The sequence below is a fragment of the Melanaphis sacchari genome, unplaced genomic scaffold, assembly GCF_002803265.2.
Source record: "Melanaphis sacchari strain LSU unplaced genomic scaffold, SCAv2.0 Contig74_pilon_pilon, whole genome shotgun sequence".
In the NCBI taxonomy this organism is placed as follows: Eukaryota; Metazoa; Arthropoda; class Insecta; order Hemiptera; family Aphididae; genus Melanaphis; species Melanaphis sacchari.
The window spans coordinates 847,856-869,147 of record NW_020271531.1 but is presented as its reverse complement, the minus strand read 5'-3'; the positions used below and the strand labels follow the sequence as shown (position 1 = coordinate 869,147).

Below are 21,292 nucleotides of genomic sequence, written 5' to 3'. Positions count from 1 at the left end.
GCAATATAATATGGTCATTACTGTTCAATTAGTGTGGGGGCAAACTTTGAAATTGTATTAGTCATTACTTATTATACTGCTGAGTAATAACTCTGTTTACAAAATAATTTAATTATAACATAGTATTAGTTTGGGTTAGGTATTTGAACATTTTTGTAGTAAAAATTCTTATAATACTGAATATAATTGTACTAAGGCTTATAAAATATAAAAATAAAAGTTTTAACGGTAAAGTAAATACAATTAGTATTAAAAATATGTTATTGATATCATACATATTTCATAAAACAATTAAATATTAACTAGGTAGTTATGTATCTATAAAAAAAATGTTTATATATAAATAATTATTTTTATTGAAATTAAAATCTTTAATGGAACAACACATCTTTAGAAATATTCTTCTCTTGGGTTTAAAGCTCTTGAGATCAAAATATTGCTTATGAGCAGTAAATGCGTAGAAATATAGAATACAGATCCATGAAATTAGCCCCTCCTCCCAACTTAGACATAGAGACTGCAAACTTTTAGCAACAGCCTACCAACATCTAAAATGTTCTATTCAAAATGTATGGCCTAAATTAATGTTTTATAAATGGAAACCAACATAACAATTTTTAGTTTAACTTAACTGTCTCCTAACTTGATTTTGTTGATCATAGATTTTTGCCAATATTTAGCTACTTTTTAGTTATTTAATTTAGCACTACTAGTCCATAAAAAATGTATAAAGATACATCACATACAATATAAGTACAACATTTTTCAAGTATAAATTAAAAATTGAGCTTTTCATCTCAATTAGAATATATTGTTAACAATTCTATAACATTTTGAGGTTTATTCCATGAATACAAAGTAATTTTTTTCTCATCTAAATATCTAACATTCTTTCTTCTTTTAAATTTAACATTAGGTATGGATTTTGGTAGAAAGTAAGTAAATGGTGCTCTCGAGTTTCAAGAAAATTCATACTACTTTTTTTAATTATTGAATGGTATGAGTGGAGGGAGGGTGAAATTAATGAAAAATGGGAATTTTTACACTAAACTAGTTTATTTAATTTTTTTTTTTTAATTCAAAAACAATTAATCGTAGAAACTTGAAATTTTCACCAAATATCTATATTATCATTTTTTATGTATAGTATAATTTTGATTGTTTTTGAGCTTTTTATAAATAATTGAAATATAAGATATTTTTTTTAATGTCAATATTAAAATCTTCATGGATAATTTTTATGTAAATGTATTATACATTTTTATTTTACACTATTATGTTTTAAAAATAGGTAGATTCCTTTTAGATATTACCTAGGCATTTATTCCATAGACACTATCTATTGGCAGTTGAGGCCACAGTAAAACAATATTGTAAAGAGTGAAAAAAAAATTAACTACCTTATCTAACAGTAAATATTTTCTATTTTTAAGAATAATTGTGTTTGCATGAAATTTTTTTTTTTTTTTTGAAAAGCACAATCTAATTTTCAATCTATTGAAAATACAAAGTAAAAATTAATGTGATTTTTGATTTTGAATAGCATTGACAAATTTATTGATCGTAGGTTTGATTTTCGATGTAGAAATTCTCAATACATCATTCAAATGACGATTCGTTGGATATTGACTATTGACGTAGATAACGTGCAGATAAAATGTAAGATTAAATTAAGTAATAAATACCAGTTATTATCAACCAACATAATGTGATATTCCATATTTTTATACCAATTATAAATTGTAGGTAATCGCGGGCCGCAGGTTGCTGACCCCTGACTCCTGAGGTATAGTTTAAATTTTAGAGGAAAAAAGCTTTTCGCCTTAGGTTAGGTCAATATCACGTCGAGTGTTACTGCTGGGTAGCTACTCCCCTCATGATTTCACTGCCAACTGTACTTTTCAACTCATATGCTTATTGTAACTACTATTACAGATTGTATATATTCAAATAAATGTTAAAAAAAAAAAAAGGTTAGGTCGTATTTAAGTATAGACTTATAGTAACAACTAAAATTTAACACTAGTAGGTAATAAATTTATCAAATTAGGAGGTACTACGTAACGTTTCTAAGGTAATTTGAAGCCACGCATAAACTCTAATTTATTTTATATAGAAAAAGCCATAATTCTCGTGAGGATGTATGAATTATAAACAGAGAAAATTATGAAAGCATGTCTTTTGAATCGTATATGATTGATTTAAAACGGTAAATGCATTACAATATTTAATTCCTAATCTATAATAGATAGCCGTAGGTGTTTGAATTGCGCGCGCTTTCCGTCGCACATCGTTGACGAGATGCCGGTTATGTTACGCGTGTCATCGATGAGTCGGTTCGTACTAATCGTACTAGTGTGAGCGAGACGGGATGGCGTTAAAAGAATAAAAAAATAACATAAAATGTGTATGTGCTAACTGCTTATCGACTTTATGAATTTTATCGTAACACATTCTCTGTACGGTCGATTTTCGAGCTTCACCGAGATTTCGTCTACTGTTAATTTTTTGTCGTGTCTGCACTCGCCTGTCACAGTCCCGTTTTATTTAACACACTCTTGCTTTTATCTTATAAATATATTTAATTATTCAATATTAATTATTTGTACGAATAGACTAATTACGACATTTCGCGCACACGGACTATTATCTAAAACAAATTAAGGTATCAAATATATTTACTAGTATTGTCGTCGACCATTTTTTTTCTCGCAGTTCTTTAAACTGCATTTCACTAATTGACGGGACTTCTTGAATATTTGGCGTTAGCATGATAATGGCCTGGCAACCGCAAGAAGAAGGATTACGGCAAATAATTCAGCTGCTTAAAGAATCCCAGTCGCCTGACACGGTTATACAACGGACTGTACAACAAGTATCCTTTTTATTTAACATGTTTTTACTCACTGTCAGGTTTGTATGTTTAGTGTGATGAATTATAACCACCTGTTCAAAAATTGTCTTCATTTCAAAATAAGTTAGGTATACGTAAATATTTTGTCAGTTAGCAGTAATCCTAACATTTCACAACTACCTACCTAATTAATTTTTTCATTAATAATGGAGTAGCACCCAGTATGATTACTATTTACTGTATAAATATTTGCATTTATTTATTGTTATTAATAAAGTAAGATGTTTTCAAATATGGTATTAAAATTCTAATAACTACTTTGATTACCTATACATTTGCATTAAAATTTTAGTATTTTGAAATATTTGGTTTATTTTCTTAATAAATATCCATGCTGCACAAGTTGTATAGTCTCAAAGTTAAACATTTTTTTTTTTTAATTGATGACTAATTATATGTTTATGGGAATCAACATAACTTAGTAGTAAATTTTATATTAAGTTAGCTATTGTGAATTATTTTACTATTAATAGATATGCTGTAAGTTAATAGTGGTGTCACATTTTTATAATGTATTTTAAAACTTAGGTACCAAGTGCATTTTTAATTATTGTAATAGTATAAAGGTCAAAATATTAAAATATTTTATGTAGGATAGGTACCTTACCAAATCTTAGTTTTTAATATAAAACATTTTTTTATTGTGTTATTTTAGTTTAAACAGATGAACCTATTAATAGTTGTATACCTAAATGCATTAAAATTTCAAATGACATTTTGCATAAATTAATTTAAAACAGTCACATAATTATTTTATTATTCATAAATTCTTAAATATTTATCCTGGTATTAACTATTCTATATCTAAAAAAATTGTATATTATTACAAAACTTTTAATAACATTCAGTGTACTACTACATTTAAATTTATAAAAATATTTATTATTTATTAAAAAAATATCAGGTTTTTTTAAAAAGTTTTTACTGTGAACTATTCATGGAGTAATTTATACCTAATTAATCTGTTTGCTGCAGTTATAATAACTTTTTTCAATATTATACATAATGTTTTTTTAGTTATATTAGTAATGATTTCTTTAAAATTATGACATACTTAGTGCAATGGTAATATTTATATTATATTTAATTAGTTTTAAATAATTTATTTGAACCAATTAGAAAATTTCCTTAATAAAATAATCCAGAAATTGGAAGAGCTCAATCAAGTAACAGACTTTAACAATTATTTGATATTTGTATTGACAAAACTTACTTCTGAAGGTATGTATACTTTTTTTTTAATTTTAGCTATAATATAGTTTTTAATTTAACAATAAATATTCTAGATTTATTTATTTTTTATGTTTATGTTTAATTTTAATTAATTCGTTGATATGTAAATTATCATAATTTATTTTTTGTATTACTTAAGTACTCCGATTTATGATTTTATTATATAATAGCAATTTATTTTTTTAGATGAGCCTACAAGATCATTAAGTGGTTTGATATTGAAAAATAACATCAAGAGTCACTATGAAAATTTACCTCCTACAGTCACAGAGTTTGTAAAGTCTGAATGTCTAACTGCAGTTGGAGATACTTCAGCTTTAATAAGAGCAACTGTTGGAATTTTAATCACAACAATAGCATCTCGTGGTATCAATACCTGGCCTGAACTTTTACCTGCTCTTTGTCAAATGCTTGATTCTGCAGATTATAATGTTTGCGAGGTACCTAATTATTTTTAATTCATTTATATTAGATAATTGTATTTTAATTAGAGATACCTAAAGCCTTGTTTTTTTTTCATTATAACCTATTCTAAACATTATTTTTATTAATAATGAAATCATAAAATCATTATTTTCATAGTAATAATAAAATAAAATCAGTTATTTAATTTTAAAGTTTATTTTAATATTTTTTTTTGTGGTTTATAATAGGGTGCTTTTGGAGCTTTACAAAAAATATGTGAAGATTCATCTGAATATTTAGAAGACGATCGACAAAACAAGCCACTTGATATCCTTATTCCAAAGTTTTTACAATTTTTTAAACATTCAAGTCCAAAAATTAGGTAAAATTTACAGTGTTTCTTTTATTAATATTTATTGTATTTGTAAAATTTTATTAGTAAATATAAAAGCTTAATAATTAATTTTTCACTTAGTATAAAATACTAAAATATTTTATTATTTTTATACTGTTAATGTATTTAGATCACATGCGATTGGATGTGTAAATCAATTTATTGTACAGAAAACACCATCCTTAATGAATCACATTGATATGTTTTTAGAGGTAATATTTAATATCAATAATGTTATTAGTCATATTTAAAAGTATAATGTGTTGAATAATAATTCATTTATATTTTGTTTTAGAATTTATTTCATTTGGCTGTTGACGATGAAGCAGAAGTCAGAAAAAATGTTTGTAGAGCAATTGTTATGCTTCTAGAAGTAAGAATGGATCGATTACTTCCCCATTTACATGATATTATTGAGGTTAGTAAATTAGTTTCTATATTTTTTTATATTATTTAAAAATAATAATTATAACACTTATATTTATATACTTTTGTTTAGTACATGTTGTTAAGAACCCAAGATCCAGATGAAAATGTTGCATTAGAAGCATGTGAATTTTGGCTATCAATTGCTGACCAACAAATATGTAAAGAAGCTCTTACACCATATTTACCTAGACTAGTACCTATTCTTGTTAACGGAATGCGATACTCGGAAATAGATATAATTTTATTAAAGGTTAATTCTTATAAAAATCTAAATGTATAAAATATTTTTAATTTTAATATGATATATTATTTATTATTCAGGGTGATGTTGAAGAAGATGAAAATGTTCCTGATCGTGAAGAAGATATTCGCCCTAGATTTCATAAGTCGCGTAATACACATGGTAATGAAGAAGATAATAATGATGAAGAAGATGATGATGAGAATGTAGGAGATGATAACAGTTTATCTGATTGGAACTTAAGTGAGTACTGAATTATTAATATAAAAACTACTATTTATATTTTATTGTTTATTTAATTATAATTTTCATAATTTAGGAAAATGTAGTGCTGCTGCTTTAGATGTATTAGCTAATGTATTTAAAGAAGATATTCTTCCAATACTTATGCCTATTTTAAAAGAAACACTTTCATCTACTGAATGGGAAGTCAAAGAATCTGGAATCTTAGCTCTAGGAGCTATTGCTGAAGGTAAAACTTAAAAAGCTTTTTTGAAATGAAACATCTTAATTATTGTAATATCAACATAGGATGCATGAATGGTATGATACCACATTTAAATGAACTTATACCGTATATGATAAATCATTTGAGTGACAAAAAAGCATTAGTTCGAGCTATCATATGTTGGACACTTTCTCGTTATTGCCACTGGGTTGTTAGTCAACCACATGAATTATATTTAAAATCAATGATGCATGAAGTAAGTGTATTAGATTACTTATAAAATTAAATCTGTATTCTAAAAGTTTTAAAATGATAAATACTAAATTGTATTGTTTCTTCAAAAATTTTTCTGATTTTTATGTATTTATAAAGAGCATACAAGACCATAAAATATAAATAATAAGTTTAAAGTTCTTAGTGTATGTAAAACTATTTGGGCTGATGAAAATAGTACAAATAATGTTGGTAATAAATTTAATAAAATTAATTTTTAAATAAAATATCTGTGTTAGTAATATATCACAATTTGAAATCTACGAATCCTTGATTTCTTATTAATTCTTTTGAGTTATTTTATTAACAAGTAAAAATAAAGCTATGTGGATCTAAAATAATTTTAACACCATATGTAAAAATATATTTGGATTGGATTTAATTAAAATATGAATTTTTAAAATCTTTTATTAATATAATGAAACAAAACTTAATTATAAAATAATTTCATTTGCTAAAAAAAGCAGCTTTTTTTTTCATTATGAATCAAATTTTTAGAATAAATGTTAACACTATAGGAAGTTAAAAACATATTTATAAAGATCATGCTTTGTACTTTTCGTTAAAATGTTCTTTTTTATTTTTGATATATATCTTGTATATACTTAACAAATTTATTTATAATTAGTATTTTCCTATGGTTTCCTATTAATATAAAATTGATAATGTTTTTAAACAAAATGAGTTTTATGTAGGTACAATGTTTCAATATATTATATATTATATTTTATGTTATAAAAAATTGACTACTATTGAAAATACTTAGAATTATATAAGTATTAATTGTAGAATTAAAACAGTACTTACTACATTAAATTTTCCAAAAAGAAATCTAGATAACTAACATTTAATTTGTTTATTGTATTATTAAATTTCAAATTTTAAAAAATTTAAACAAATATATACTATCATGTTGATGTGCTATACTTTTTGTATCTTTTTCAAACATAAAATGTATTTAAATTTCTACTATTATTTGTGTAATTGATTCAATAATAGGGGTAAAAAAATTAAAATATATAGCAAATGTAAAGATGATAATATTAATTGAATAATTTTTGAATAAATATATTTAATTACAATTTAAACTTAAATTATTTTTTGTAAATATGTAATATGTTAATAATTTTATTATTATAAAAAAAATAACAATATTTTATGAAACATGTATATTAACATGTTTATTGCTTATTTTAGTTACTTAAACGAATATTGGATTCCAACAAAAGAGTTCAAGAAGCTGCATGCTCTGCTTTTGCCACATTAGAAGAAGAAGCAACTACTGAACTTGTACCATATTTAGGATTTATTTTAGAAACATTAGTCTTTGCTTTTAGCAAATATCAAGTAATTATAAATGGAAATAAGTTTTAATTTAATGATAATGTAAATAATATATGTGCATTTACAATTTATATTTTAGCATAAAAATTTACTGATTTTGTATGATGCAATTGGAACATTGGCTGATTCAGTTGGTCATAATTTAAATAAACCAGAGTATATTAACTTATTGATGCCTCCATTAATTCAAAAATGGAACGCATTGAAAGACGAAGATAAAGATCTGTTTCCATTATTAGAAGTATGCATTTATATATATTAAATGAAATATTAAATAATTGATTTTTTTTTTTTTTAGTGTTTATCTAGTGTTGCCACAGCATTACAATCTGGATTCATGCCATATGCTGAGCCAGTATTTAAACGATGTATTTCTCTAGTCGAACAAACATTAAACCAAAATATAGTAAGTATAAAATTATAAATTCAATTAATTTTTTTTAAATTAAATATTAATTTTTTGAATATTGTAATTATTTTAAGGCAAACTCTCAAAGTCCAGACCAGTTTGATGCACCAGATAAGGATTTTATGATTGTAGCTCTAGACCTACTCTCAGGCTTAGCAGAAGGACTAACAACATTTATTGAAAGTTTAATAAATGGTTCAAATACATTACAATTGCTTTATCAGTGCATGCAAGATCCATTAGCAGAAGTAAGGCAAAGTTCTTTTGCTCTTCTGGGAGATTTGACAAAAGCATGTTTTCAACATGTACATCCTTGTATAGGTATAATTATTTAATACATATATTTAAATTTAAAATTAATTAATTTAAATTACCTACTATATTTTAGTTGTATTAGTTGATTAATAATATTAAGTATTAATTATAATTTATAATTTTTTTAGTATTGAATAGTAACTAAATAGCTTCTAAAATACAGAACAGTGGTTAGAAAGGGGATAAAAAAAAATTTATAATACATTTATATCTAGTGTATACAATTTTATAATTTATCATAAAAAATCAAATACTTATTTTAAATTGTGTAATAGTAGTTGCTGCATTTTACTCTTAACACATCGTCAAGATGTAAATCAGTAAGCCATTTTTTGTACACATTTTTTGCATGTTTCATCTTTGAATGTGAAATCTTATATAGATATGTTGATGTGAACATTGTTAGCTAAGGTTTTAGTAATATATTTCTGTATTGTTTTGTATTTTTTAGGCACTAAATTCCTAAATTCAATTGTTATCTTTTTTTCTTAGAAAATAGGAGAGTATATATAACAGAATCATAGTAAAATTGTTAATTTTTATTAATGAACTATATTTTTATCTTAAATCCTGTTCTTAAATAGTAACACCTTATATATTATGTCATTGAATTCAAATTTTTATTATTATTTATATAACTTAGATTTCTAGTAGAAAGTTATTAATCTAATTTAAGTTTATAATATATTTTTAATTTTTCAGCTGATTTTATGCCAATATTAGCTCAAAATTTAAATCCTGATCATATCTCAGTTTGTAATAATGCTACATGGGCAATAGGAGAAATTGCAGTAAAATTGGGTAATTGTATTGATTATTACTAAATGTTATATAAATACAGGATTATTCAATTTATCAACAAAAAGTTGATAAATGGGATAATGAGATTGAGTAGAATAAGACAGTGTTATTGACATGTACTGTTGCCATTCAATCCTCAATCACGGGAGGGTCTCTTTATACACATAAGCCCAAAAATTTGACAATTAACTGTTGTTAATCTAACCTTACAGTTGTTATACTATAAAAAAAAACCTGACAAAACCTCTCTTTTTATTCTTTAATAATAAATTTGTTTAAATAAATACATTTAGGGTTTTCTTTTTTTATCATATTTTCAAATTATTTTTTTTTAATACCAACTAAGAAATTTTCTATTGTATTAACAACTTTATAGAAGTGAAAAAGTACACCATCGTTTGATTATAAATTCAAATTGAGTAGTTTTTGAGTTATTAAACTTTATGTTTTAACTAATTTTTATATAGTTATTTTTTTTTTTAATAAAGGTGAATGTAAAACATAAAATCTATGTAATATTTAGTTTTTGGATATGGAAATAGTGATTAAAATTATATAATTTTATTAATTATTATAATTTGATTATCAAACCATTTATGATTGTTTATTATATTATATACATACATTAAGTTAAATAACTTAAAATTTACTCATTTAAATTATGATTTAGATACATCGACATTTTTTTTTTTAATTTGCCTCCTTAATGGCTTATAGAATTAAGGGCATTTTTTTAATAGCATAAAATTCAAAGTATTTTAATGTGTGATTTTCAAATAAACTTAAAAATTTCTTAAATTTGAAATCGAGTAAAAAAAAGAATTAATATATTTTGTTAATAATTCTGTTTAATTATAGTTATTAATTTTTTTGTGTATTCTAATAGGTACTGAAATGCAACCATATGTACCAATAATTTTAAATCAATTAGTAATAACTATGAATCGGACAAATACACCTAAAACTCTACTAGAAAATACAGGTAAATATAGATAAATTCTAGGTTCATTAATATGTTAATTACTTAAATAAATATATTTTTGTTAAATTTTTATATTTTTCAAGAATAAAAGTAAAAAATTGTTTAAGATTAAAGTGTTAATTAAACGAGTGATAAAGAAATTATATATGCTACAGATTCTACTTTAAAAATCATTTAAACTTAAAAAATATTTTATTGTACTTGTAAGTTATTTTTTTAACTTATGATACTGAAATTTTCATCATATTTTTATTAGTCGCTGAGTATTAAATATGAATTTTTGTTAACTTATTGTAGTTATTATGGTCTTACAAGTCAAACATTTAAAATTATTATTGTTAGAATGAGTTTTGCTAATTATTCATTCATATTATATTATCATCATTATAATAATTTTTGAAGTTTATAAACAATTTTATGACATATATTTTTAAAAACAGTCCATCCTTAAATGCAATCATTAATTGTTGTATTATACAACATGTATAAATATTACTTAATATGTACTTTAATTACAAAAAAATAAAAATAAATAAATAAATAACCAGTCTAGAACTATAATATAATATATTTCTTTAAATAGTTTATAGTTGATTAAATTAGTAAGATAATATTATAATTATTAATTTTATCTCTTTTCAACTATACAATAAACACACAGAAAAATTTAAATTTTAAAAGTTGTTTTGCATATTTTATTTAAATACAATTTACTTAAGTATTTTATAAATTGATAATAATTATTAACATTAATTTTATTTATATAATCTTTTAGGATTATCAATCATTTTATCCAATAAATGTTAAATAATATTATTTAATTCTCTTAAGTTTTGGTTGTAGACATAAGTTTTGATCTTAATTAGGTGTATTAATTTTATTTTATTTAAAAAAAAAAAAATATTGTATATATTATGGTTTACTATTTTATTTGTCATTTGATGGATTTATTTTTTATTAGTTTTTTCGTTTTTTTTTTTGTTTTTTTTTTTTATAGCAATTACAATCGGCCGACTAGGTTATGTGTGCCCTCAAGACGTCGCCCCGCTGTTACAACAGTTTGTACGCATGTGGTGTGTACCAATTATTTGTTTTTACTTTTTTTATTACTTATTTATAATATATTTTTATTATTTATTTTATTTATAATTTTATTATTTTAATTGATTAATTATATATTAATTATTTACATATTGGTTTGGTAACACAAAATGTGCATCTTATTTACTAATAACAAATATTTATGTTTAATAATTTAAAATTGTTTTTTGTGCATTGCTAATATTATTTTTGTTCTAGGTGTACTTCATTGCGCAATATCAGAGACAATGATGAAAAAGATAGTGCATTTAGAGGTATGTGTCAAATGATTAGTCTAAATCCTGGTGGAGTAGTTCAAGATTTTATATTCTTCTGTGATGCTATTGCTTCATGGATAAATCCTAAAGATGACTTAAAGGATATGTTTTATAAAGTAATTATTTATGTTCATGACTTATATAAATGCCCATTTAATATTATTTATTTTTATAGTTAAATATTTAAAATTTTATTGTTATTTAGATATTACATGGCTTTAAAAATCAAGTTGGAGAAGAAAATTGGACTAGGTTTACTGATCAATTTCCTCAACAGTTGAAAGAACGCCTATCAACTGCATACGGAATCTAAGACAACTCTGTAAGCATAATTATTATTTTTTTCTAAATTAAAAATATGATTAATAATTTACTTCTATTTTACTAGGAAATTTGGGGCGCAACATGGGTGAATCCAGCGTTGCATCTTTTGGGGTTTTTTCAACAGGCTTTGTGCTTGAGACCTGGCTCGTCTTGTAGGACCTGCGGGAGGGAAGGGAGGGGGGGATTATTACAAAATCAATAATACCTAACAAGTTCTTTTGTTTTATGTTCTAAAATTTGTTTTATGTGATAATTTTTTCACAATCAAGTTTCATCTATTTTGTCAATTTAAAGTGATACAACTGTTTGTATGATCAAATTTTATAAACTATTATTATTTTATCTTCTACAGTTGATTATTATTATTATTATTATTATTATTAATAGTTTTTTATGTTTGTTTTCTCAAACAATTATAAATAATTTGTATTTGTAGAATGCTTAATAACAGTTTTTTTTTTTTTTTTGTAAAATCGGGCCTATTAAACCAAAATGCTTGAATGATACTAGTTGCCCATTTGTTATTTCCTTTTTTGTTTGGGCTTCTAAATTCCTTATAGAATTGAATCCTCCATTATTCATTAACTCCTTAAAGTTCCTTAATTACCAACATTCCAGAGTGGATCCCTCTTCCTTTTTCCTCATAAACACGACCATCATTTTGGGAAACAAGTATTTTGGAATTTACTTAACATTTTACTAATCATTCACTATTGATTAACATCATAATTAAATCAGTTTCTAGTCTGATGTTTTTTTTGTAAATTATCTACTTTATAATTGTGTTTCTTTTTTTTTTTTAAGCAAAATGTTATTATTTTATTATTGAAAAATTAGATAAAAGATAAATTAAGTAATTATTTGCTATTATGAATTAATTTTGTTGAATGTGAAGGCCTGTTTTAATTTTACATGATATATTAAATTGCAAAATCAGTTGTTCTTATGTAAACAATTATAATATATGACTTTCAAGACTATTTAATCTTATTTACTATAAAATCATTAGCATATTTTTATATATTTGTGTATTTCACTATAATAAATATGTTTCTTGTTGATTAGATTTATAATATCTGTTATCAAATTATTGACATTCTATACTCTTTGGAGTATAAGAATGAACCTTAGAAGTTAAAATCATAACACAGTAAGTTGTATCATATCGTAATCTTTGTGGTATAATATAGTAGTTAGGTTTAACAATCTTGGATAAAATAAGTTGTTGCTAATACCTTTCCATATCAAATAAAAAGTTCAAAATTATGTTTGTTATTCAGTATCGTATTAAAAATAATAATTATTGTAGTATTGTATACTGATCACTAAATAATTCATTCAAATAGTTTTAGACGTTTAATTAAATATTTATAAATCAATAGATATTGTATTATTTATTTATATTCATTAATTTAGTTGAAGCCTAGTCACGTATCAATTAATGTGCTCTCAATTATTTCAGTAAAGTTTGACCTCTAGTAATTTAAAATATTTACTTAAGGTATTATTTAACTTTTTATGTGTGAATGACTGCAATAGGAACATTATACTTATTGGATATTTGGTTTTATTATTATTTACTAAGCAGTTATTTATTTTAACACAACTTCATTGATAAGTTGTAAACTAGGACTAATATTTTTCAATATATTCTGTGCTTGTCGTATTAGGATTGCATACAATTGAATGAGCTTTATTGCTACTTTAAACAACAATTTTAATTGTGATATTAAATCAAATAAAATAGTAAATAGAACATTCATAAATTTATAATTTATTTATCTTTATTATATAACATAAATATACATATATGGTAAAAATATATAAACATTTTTAATTTCAGAAAACAGTTACAATTTATTGTCATGGTAATGTATTTTAATTAAATAATAAATTGTGAAAAAGTATAACAGTTAATATATTAATGTAAATATAAATAATAATACTTGTAAGTTATATATTAAACTGTAGTTCTGAAAAATAAATTAGTAGTGTTTGTTAATATCAAATAGGATATTAGTATTTATTAATGACTAGAAGTGAGCCATAACCAAAAGGAACAAGAATATTATAAATTAGTAATTTTATAAAATTAAATGTATCCATAGTTCTAGTTAAAAAAATCGAAGGTCAAATAGATTTTTATAACTAGTTTATCATAAGATAAAAAAATTTTACTTATAATAAATGATAACCTATGAAAATGGTAGAAAAAATAAATAAGAAATAATTGTCTTTTAACTGCAATGTTTATGAAATTAAGACAGAGATTGAGTATCCAATATAAATTATAATATAAAATCATAATTTTAAGTTATTTTCAATTTTTTTTTTTAAGTTGTCAAAAATAAAAGACAAATATTCTAAAATAAAATTCTTTAAACATTACTCTGCATTATCAAATTACTTTAAAAAAAAAATATTATTAATAATTATGTATTATAATTGAGAAAGGCAGTGAATTATGTTTTGATATCACAAATATAACTATTTTTTTTTCCATACTTGAACATCACTACTGACATATCCAACAACTAAAGTATCATTTTGATAATCAATCTAAAAATCAAATACATATTTTTAGTTTAAAAAATTATGATATATTATAATAATTTAAAAATCTACTTACAGAAGTTATTTCTGAACCAGAATCAACAATTTTGGCTATAACTTTTGGTGGGTTTGTTGGAGTTAAAATGTAAACAATTCCTTCGTTACCCCCAGTTATAATACTACCATAATTAGTACATTTAATGCAATTAAGCTTGTAATTTCGACTGTCATTTATGGGCTTTACAAGTTTTACAGTCTGAAAGAAAAAATCTATTAAGGTTATTAAATAATACTTGGGGATTAAAACTCAAACATCTACCTCAAGAACATTGAATAATCCATGTGAACAGTCCAACCAGTACATACAATCTCGATTATCACCAATAAATAGTATATTATCATAGTAGGAAGCACACATTGGAAATCTACTGCCCTGCTGCATAAATGTCAAAAAACAATAATAATCTTGGTAAAAAGTTTATAATTATGAGTTTCTTTTACTTTAGAGAGGTACATAGATTTGACAGTATTATTTGTGCGCAAATCCCAAATAGATACAGTCTTGTCTTCACTCAACGATATCAAATAATAATCTTCTATTAAGCATAAGTCAATAATACTACGTGTATGAGAATTTAGTAGTTCAAATAGCCGTTTTTCAGGTTCGCGAGGATCAAATGCAATAATTTTAGGACTGTAAAGTCCGGCAGCAACAAAATTTTCTTTATTAGTAATTGACAACACAGCTGCATCAGTACTGCACAAAAAACATTAGTATTTTATGATCATATTATTCTTAAACAACTATAAATGTATTTTCAAATTGCAATTACCTAAATGTTTGTATTGGTTGTGAAATTTGTGTGAAGTTGTCAGTATTCCAAAGTTTGACTTTTGAATCCCAAGAACATGATAAAAAATGATGATCATCATAAATTTCTAAATCCCATACCCATCCTAAATGGCTATCTATTTTGTGCACCACGGGATTATTTGTACCTATCGTGGTGTTCCACAAGCATATAGAACGATCTCTCGATGCAGAAATACAATGATTACCATCCTGAGAATATTGTTAACAAATTATATACATATGTTCTAGTTTAGTCATCTTAAAATATTTACTCTAGCCATAATAACAGCATCCACTTCGGAAAAATGAGCTCCACTAAAAACAGTGGTAGTAGTTTTTGTCTCATATTCGGCCCAACAACTGTCTTCCAATTCCGTGTGCCAAGTAAATTGCTTCCAATTAAATGTGTTTTCTGTGAAATGGAAACAAACAAGGAATACCAAAATGTATTTTCAACACCAATGCACATTGACCGCCATCTAGCCTCACCGTTGTAAACGCTTGTCAACATGAACGCCACATTGCAATCGTTAAATGTACGCATGGCTCTTTTCTTCCACAGATAGTTGTCACTGATTATTTCATAGAATTGCTTGTTGACGTACATCAACGATTTAACCAGTGTGTCAGCATCAATGCGTTCACAAATCATTAGGAATACCTGAGAGGTAAAAATATCATGTAAGTGAAATAATAATTTACAGCACTTCATAAAGCCAATATACTAGTTTGTTACAGCGCAAAGCCATCGAGAAGCTATAACTATATTATTTAATTAATGCTATTTATTGTATTCAACAAGACATACAAGTTGATCAGGAGTGTGTTATAGTCATACCACCCATGGCCGTTTCTAATGAAACACCGCCACATTTAAATTGTCTATCTTTCCCACACACACACAAAAATTATACAAACTCCCAATAAAGTAGGCACTCAAGTCGTAATTTTTGTCAAATTCGGTCATCAATATAAAAGAAATAATCACCGCGAACTGAGGGCGCCTTTCAGAAATGACGTCCATGGCCTATTAAGTATTTACCTCGATGGGAAGCGAATCCAATGAAATCGTAGACAGCGTTTCGGCCCCAGCGGAGTTCTCGAACGAATTCATTTCAGATCGGTACGTGGCAGGTAAACACGAGTTTTGTAAGGGGAAGACAAGACACTTTGCGAGATTGTGTGTATAGGCAGGGTAGAACGGTAATTTGTGCACAGTGTTTGGCGTTATGGCGGGCTGATGATCCGTAGAAATCTATTCACGTCGGCCTCGAAAGGAAATTTTTTGTGCAAGTCGGCCATCAACATTTATTTAAGCATTGGTCGACCGTCAAAATTTACGATCCGTGACCGTCTGGGACGAACTCAGTGTAGTGTGTAGTGTATACTGACTACTGACTCGGTTACTGATCATCTACACGTCTAGTGTGTAGTTTCTGAATAGTGAATAGTGAATACTAATGACTACTACTTGATGAGCTGATAACGATGAAACCGTAAAGTTTGAAGTTTTCACTATAAATTATAAAATAGTTTTAGTAATATATATTATATATTTATATATAAATATAATGTACAATGTAGTTCTGTTAAGGTAATGTTTACATTGTAAATTTGTAAACGAAACATTATGACTTTATGAGGTATCCGCGACACAGCTGATGGCAGAACAGCTGATACATTTCGTTTGTGTACAACACAAATTTTAATTCAAGTTTAACGTTGTTTGCAATGAGTATGTCGAACCTCGAGATACATTAAATCATTAAATGTAATTCATTCCTTGTTTGTTGTACAAAATAGTCGTTTTTAGGGATTTGTTAAGCTCCAACAAACGTTAGGGTGATTAGTAGGATTCAGATCAAATGTTAATGCACAGCCACCGCAAACATCGGTACCTACTACCAATTGTTTTATAATTTTGATGAAAGCGATCGACAACATTAAATCATAATTCACCATAATAGGTACACATAATATGTTTTAATACTAAACGAGTGTCAAAGCGCGTTGGATACATTTAATATTCTATTAAAAGTTTTCTACGTGCGTTGTGTGTATCGCAATAAAATCTATTTTCTCACAATGAGCACAGTCGTATGACATTCTAAAGATTTATCAACAGTGGGTAGCAGTTAAAATCTCAGATTTTCGTGTTATAGTAGGTTGAATTACATTACATATATAAATCCGTGGTAGTTGAAAATAATTACCTATATAACAAATATGGACATTGGCACTAAACCAGTTATCATCATCATCATGTACCTACATAATACATTCATATCCAACAACTGGCTTACGTCTTTGTTCGAGCATGATTCTGTTCTTTTTTTTAAATTTTATTTCCATGATTACAATTAGGATTGAATAAAATTTCTTTGTCACCATATGACCTTGGAATTTCTTGAATCCATAATATTACACTCTATAATGTACTTGTAATTTTGTTTTAATTTTAAACAATGAACATTAGAATTGTTTTCATATAAGATATATTTTTTATGGATTAATAGTATTTTATAAAGACAGATTTATTTGTTAAATCATGAAATGATTGGATTTAGGTTACTTAGATATAATTATTATGCCTCGGGACTATGTATAATAATATATAACATTATTATATTATATAACAGCACAATTTAAAATTAATTTTATAATGTGGTAATTATACAATAAAGAAAATAAAATACTGACTTAACAGTAGATTACAAGTGTTTGGATTATAACAAGACATGTTATTATACATTTGTCATGTTTGTAATCCAAGCTTTTACTTTTTTTTTTTGAATAAAATAAAAAATAAATTAGATAATATATTTTTATATTTAATGCAAAGTACATTTTATACTTATATCCTATAGCAAATCAATATTATCTAATAATTTTTCACATTTAATCAATCTAGATGCTGTCTTCCGTTGTTTTTTAGCATTAGCTTTTTGTAATTTTTTCAGTTTTAAAACACCAGGTTGTAAATCAATTTTCATTTCATTAGGCTCAGATTTTTTCTTTTTCCTCCATCGTAATTTTCCCGATTTTTTTGCTTGTACACCATCATCAACTACTACCATTGATTTACCATCTACATCCATTGTATCTGTTTTCACTCCTTCACCAGTTGATTCAGGTTGAAACTTGGCAAGTTCTTCCATGAATTCTGTTTCTATTCGTTGCACATTATCTAAATTAAATACATCTGTTACATCAGTAACAATTTGTGCACTTAAGTGGACTGTTTCATTTTCTGGTGGAAGGGTATGATACCTTATTTTTCCTCTAAAATAAAATATTCATTATAAGATATTAAAAAACAAATTATAAATCTTATTAAAACAGTATAATACATACCGATTCCAATCTTCAACCAAGCTGCGGGCTGATGTAAATATATCCGGAATTCCACCTCGACCAATGTTTCCAAATCGTCTAGCTTTTAAATACAAAAAGTGTTCACATGAATCATATTGTCCAATTCCGTATAACTTTTGCATCTATTCAAACAAAAAATGTACTTCCTTAATTATGGTGTTTAATAAAACAATAAATACAAATTTATTTAATGTATTTTCAACTATTTTTTAAATTTAGATATCTTTATTTTTTTAAATATAAAAACTAGATAATAGATCACATTTGATGTTTATAAAATGTATACATAGACAAATGAAAAAAATATCTTACATGTAATGTTGGATAGTAACGTAATAAAAATGATTTTTTATAAGTTATGGGTAAAATATAATAACTTACTGTTTTGAGTACTAAGAAATTTTTTTTTTTTTAAATTTATCAAAAAAATTAATAATTCTAGAAACATCTATAATGGGTGATAATACAGTGGTTGGAAACCAGCTGTCAGTGGACTTTTTTATACTACACAACTATTTAATAAGGCCTGTTTTAAAATGACAAGTAAATTGAATATTTTGTATTTAACATGATATACCTTAGGAAACTTTTATTTCTGGATGTAGCCCAAGAGTTTAAATAGGTTGCTGATTACTGTTGTAATATATTAATTTTAATTTTATATAACATTTTTAAAGCACACCTTAAACTTTAAAAAAAATTATTTATAACTAATCAAAACTTTGCTTTCATAATTGAGAAGTATATAAAACAATTAAAAATGTCCATAAAACAAATAATATCTTTAGTTAGCAGTTAAGTAATATACTATGACTGATTTACAGAAATGTAAATTATGTACCTGATCTTTAGTTACACGTCCCACAATTGTAGCAGCACAAGCAATAGGATCTTCAATATTTCCAGAACTTACAACATTTTTTAATCCTACGCTATTGGTAGTAGATGTTTTATCTAAAACTACACCTGGACAATCTAATAGTTTAATATGTTTGTCCAACTGGATTTCTTGCATGTTCCTAAAATTGAATTTTTAAATCTGTATGTTTAACCATTAATAATTAAATTATTGCTTGGGTTTAATAAAATTAAAATAAAATAATAATACTTGGTTACACCAGGAACAGCTCCAACTTGACATGCTCTGGACCTTTTTAAACTATTAATCAAACTACTTTTACCAACATTAGGCATACCTAAAACAAATTTTTATCATCAATATCATAATTTATTGCAACAAAGTTTAAATAAAAAGAAAAGTATACACGTATGGTGAGATGATATGATTAATAATTGTAATTATAATTTACTATAAATTTATTTCTTAGCAATTTTTCTTACCTACAACACCTACAACAATTGATGTTTTCATTTTGTCACTACGGCAGTAATTGGCTAAAAGTGTCATAACTAATTCTGCACCAACACACAAACTAACAGCTTTTTCTGTATCTTTTTTACATTTATTCATTTTTCTATGACCAATTCGTGAACCAGCTTGTTGAGTACTAGCTTTAAACGGTAATGCTGGAGTTCCTAATTGCCCTCTGAAATAAGACAGCCAATCTCGAACTATTTCAGCTGGAACCAAGTCAGTTTTGTTCAATACCACAACAAGTTTTTTTCCCAAGTCTTGTGCTGATTCAATCACTCGTTTACATCTAGTTCCTAATGGATCACGTGCATCGACTACCTCTAAAACAACATCAGCAGCACTAACCACCTAAATAATTAATAACTTAATTTAATAGTTGTTAAAATATAAAAATAATTTGAAGTAAAATATATTACTTTTCTGAATTCATCTTTAAAGGTTTTGTTATCCAATTTCACAACATTTTTATAACCAGACTCTTCTTCTACATCTTCAACTTCAACAAATCCAGCTTGCATGGATTCAGTTTTTTTTACAAACTCAGCTAATGTCTGGGATAAAGGAAGTGGTTCAGGTATTTTTTCAGGTTTTTTAGGTGCAGAAGCTTTTTGAACATTTGCTGCTCGTATTGATTCTAACTTTTTTCCTGTGAGTTGGCAGATAATATAAAATGTACAATAATTTAATTATTTTTATAAAAAGTAGGTACATGCATAATAGTAGTACACTATTAAACATCACATAATACGTAATGAACTAAATAAAATTTTAGTAATTTAAAAAAAAAACAAAGTGACAAACCTTTTTTCCATTTTAGAAATGCTCTTCGATTTTTTGATTTATCTATAAGTTTTATAAAATGTATACATTTAAATTAATACAGATAAATTGAACAATGTAAATAAAGTTAAAAAGGAAAATATTGTATACGTACTAGCTTTTTCAATACCCATACTTCAGCCAAGGTTCAAATTTGTTCTAAAAAAATAAATAAAATGTATAGTTAATGTAGATAGACACGTTTACTTGTAATTAAATTTTCTTAAAATAGACAAGGGTTGATATTTTATAAAAGATGCAAATCATAATAATACCTTATATATGATTAGAACGAAAACTCAGATCAATGAGAAAAACCACAAAACACAAAAAGAATCAAAATATTTATTATTTTCAAATCATGTCTATGAAAAAAAACCACGTTGTAGATAACATTTTTATTTTTTATCTTGATATCTTAAATCGTAGTAGTATTATTATTTTATC

General features: G+C 25.1%; 3 protein-coding genes across 5 annotated transcripts; 1 reads left to right on the top strand and 2 right to left on the bottom strand.

The window, feature by feature from the left end:
- The first annotated feature begins 2,410 nt into the window (after window positions 1-2,410).
- LOC112601043 (transportin-1) lies at window positions 2,411-12,083 on the top strand. Of its 2 annotated transcripts, XM_025348449.1 has the most exons (21): window positions 2,411-2,665; window positions 2,770-2,875; window positions 4,060-4,135; window positions 4,334-4,587; window positions 4,801-4,934; window positions 5,077-5,158; window positions 5,242-5,364; window positions 5,446-5,625; window positions 5,697-5,859; window positions 5,936-6,088; window positions 6,148-6,320; window positions 7,535-7,684; window positions 7,761-7,922; window positions 7,980-8,087; window positions 8,165-8,411; window positions 9,108-9,206; window positions 10,093-10,188; window positions 11,186-11,261; window positions 11,488-11,662; window positions 11,752-11,868; window positions 11,935-12,083. In XM_025348449.1, exons 2-20 carry the CDS (start codon window positions 2,771-2,773, stop codon window positions 11,857-11,859), a joined length of 2,664 nt encoding a protein of 887 aa, XP_025204234.1. In that variant the 5' UTR covers window positions 2,411-2,665; window position 2,770; the 3' UTR covers window positions 11,860-11,868; window positions 11,935-12,083. The 2 variants fall into 2 exon arrangements, with proteins under 2 accessions (XP_025204234.1, XP_025204232.1); XM_025348447.1 differs by having other exon boundaries at window positions 2,411-2,875.
- A 2,181-nt stretch (window positions 12,084-14,264) lies between these two features.
- Window positions 14,265-16,846, bottom strand: LOC112601049 (F-box/WD repeat-containing protein 9-like). Of its 2 annotated transcripts, none has more exons than XM_025348455.1 (8): window positions 16,319-16,846; window positions 15,766-15,937; window positions 15,549-15,688; window positions 15,257-15,486; window positions 14,925-15,180; window positions 14,743-14,859; window positions 14,500-14,679; window positions 14,265-14,429 (listed from the first exon to the last, which is right to left on the bottom strand). In XM_025348455.1, exons 1-8 carry the CDS (start codon window positions 16,388-16,390, stop codon window positions 14,358-14,360), a joined length of 1,239 nt encoding a protein of 412 aa, XP_025204240.1. In that variant the 5' UTR covers window positions 16,391-16,846; the 3' UTR covers window positions 14,265-14,357. The 2 variants fall into 2 exon arrangements, with proteins under 2 accessions (XP_025204240.1, XP_025204241.1); XM_025348456.1 differs by having other exon boundaries at window positions 14,743-14,856.
- A 1,259-nt stretch (window positions 16,847-18,105) lies between these two features.
- LOC112601086 (guanine nucleotide-binding protein-like 3 homolog) lies at window positions 18,106-21,229 on the bottom strand. The gene is made up of 9 exons (XM_025348513.1): window positions 21,121-21,229; window positions 20,961-21,004; window positions 20,828-20,869; window positions 20,443-20,672; window positions 19,993-20,374; window positions 19,760-19,847; window positions 19,493-19,670; window positions 18,631-18,773; window positions 18,106-18,558 (listed from the first exon to the last, which is right to left on the bottom strand). The coding sequence occupies exons 2-9, from the start codon at window positions 20,977-20,979 to the stop codon at window positions 18,138-18,140; spliced, it is 1,503 nt and encodes a 500-aa protein (XP_025204298.1). The 5' UTR covers window positions 20,980-21,004; window positions 21,121-21,229; the 3' UTR covers window positions 18,106-18,137.
- Between the last annotated feature and the right edge of the window lie 63 nt (window positions 21,230-21,292).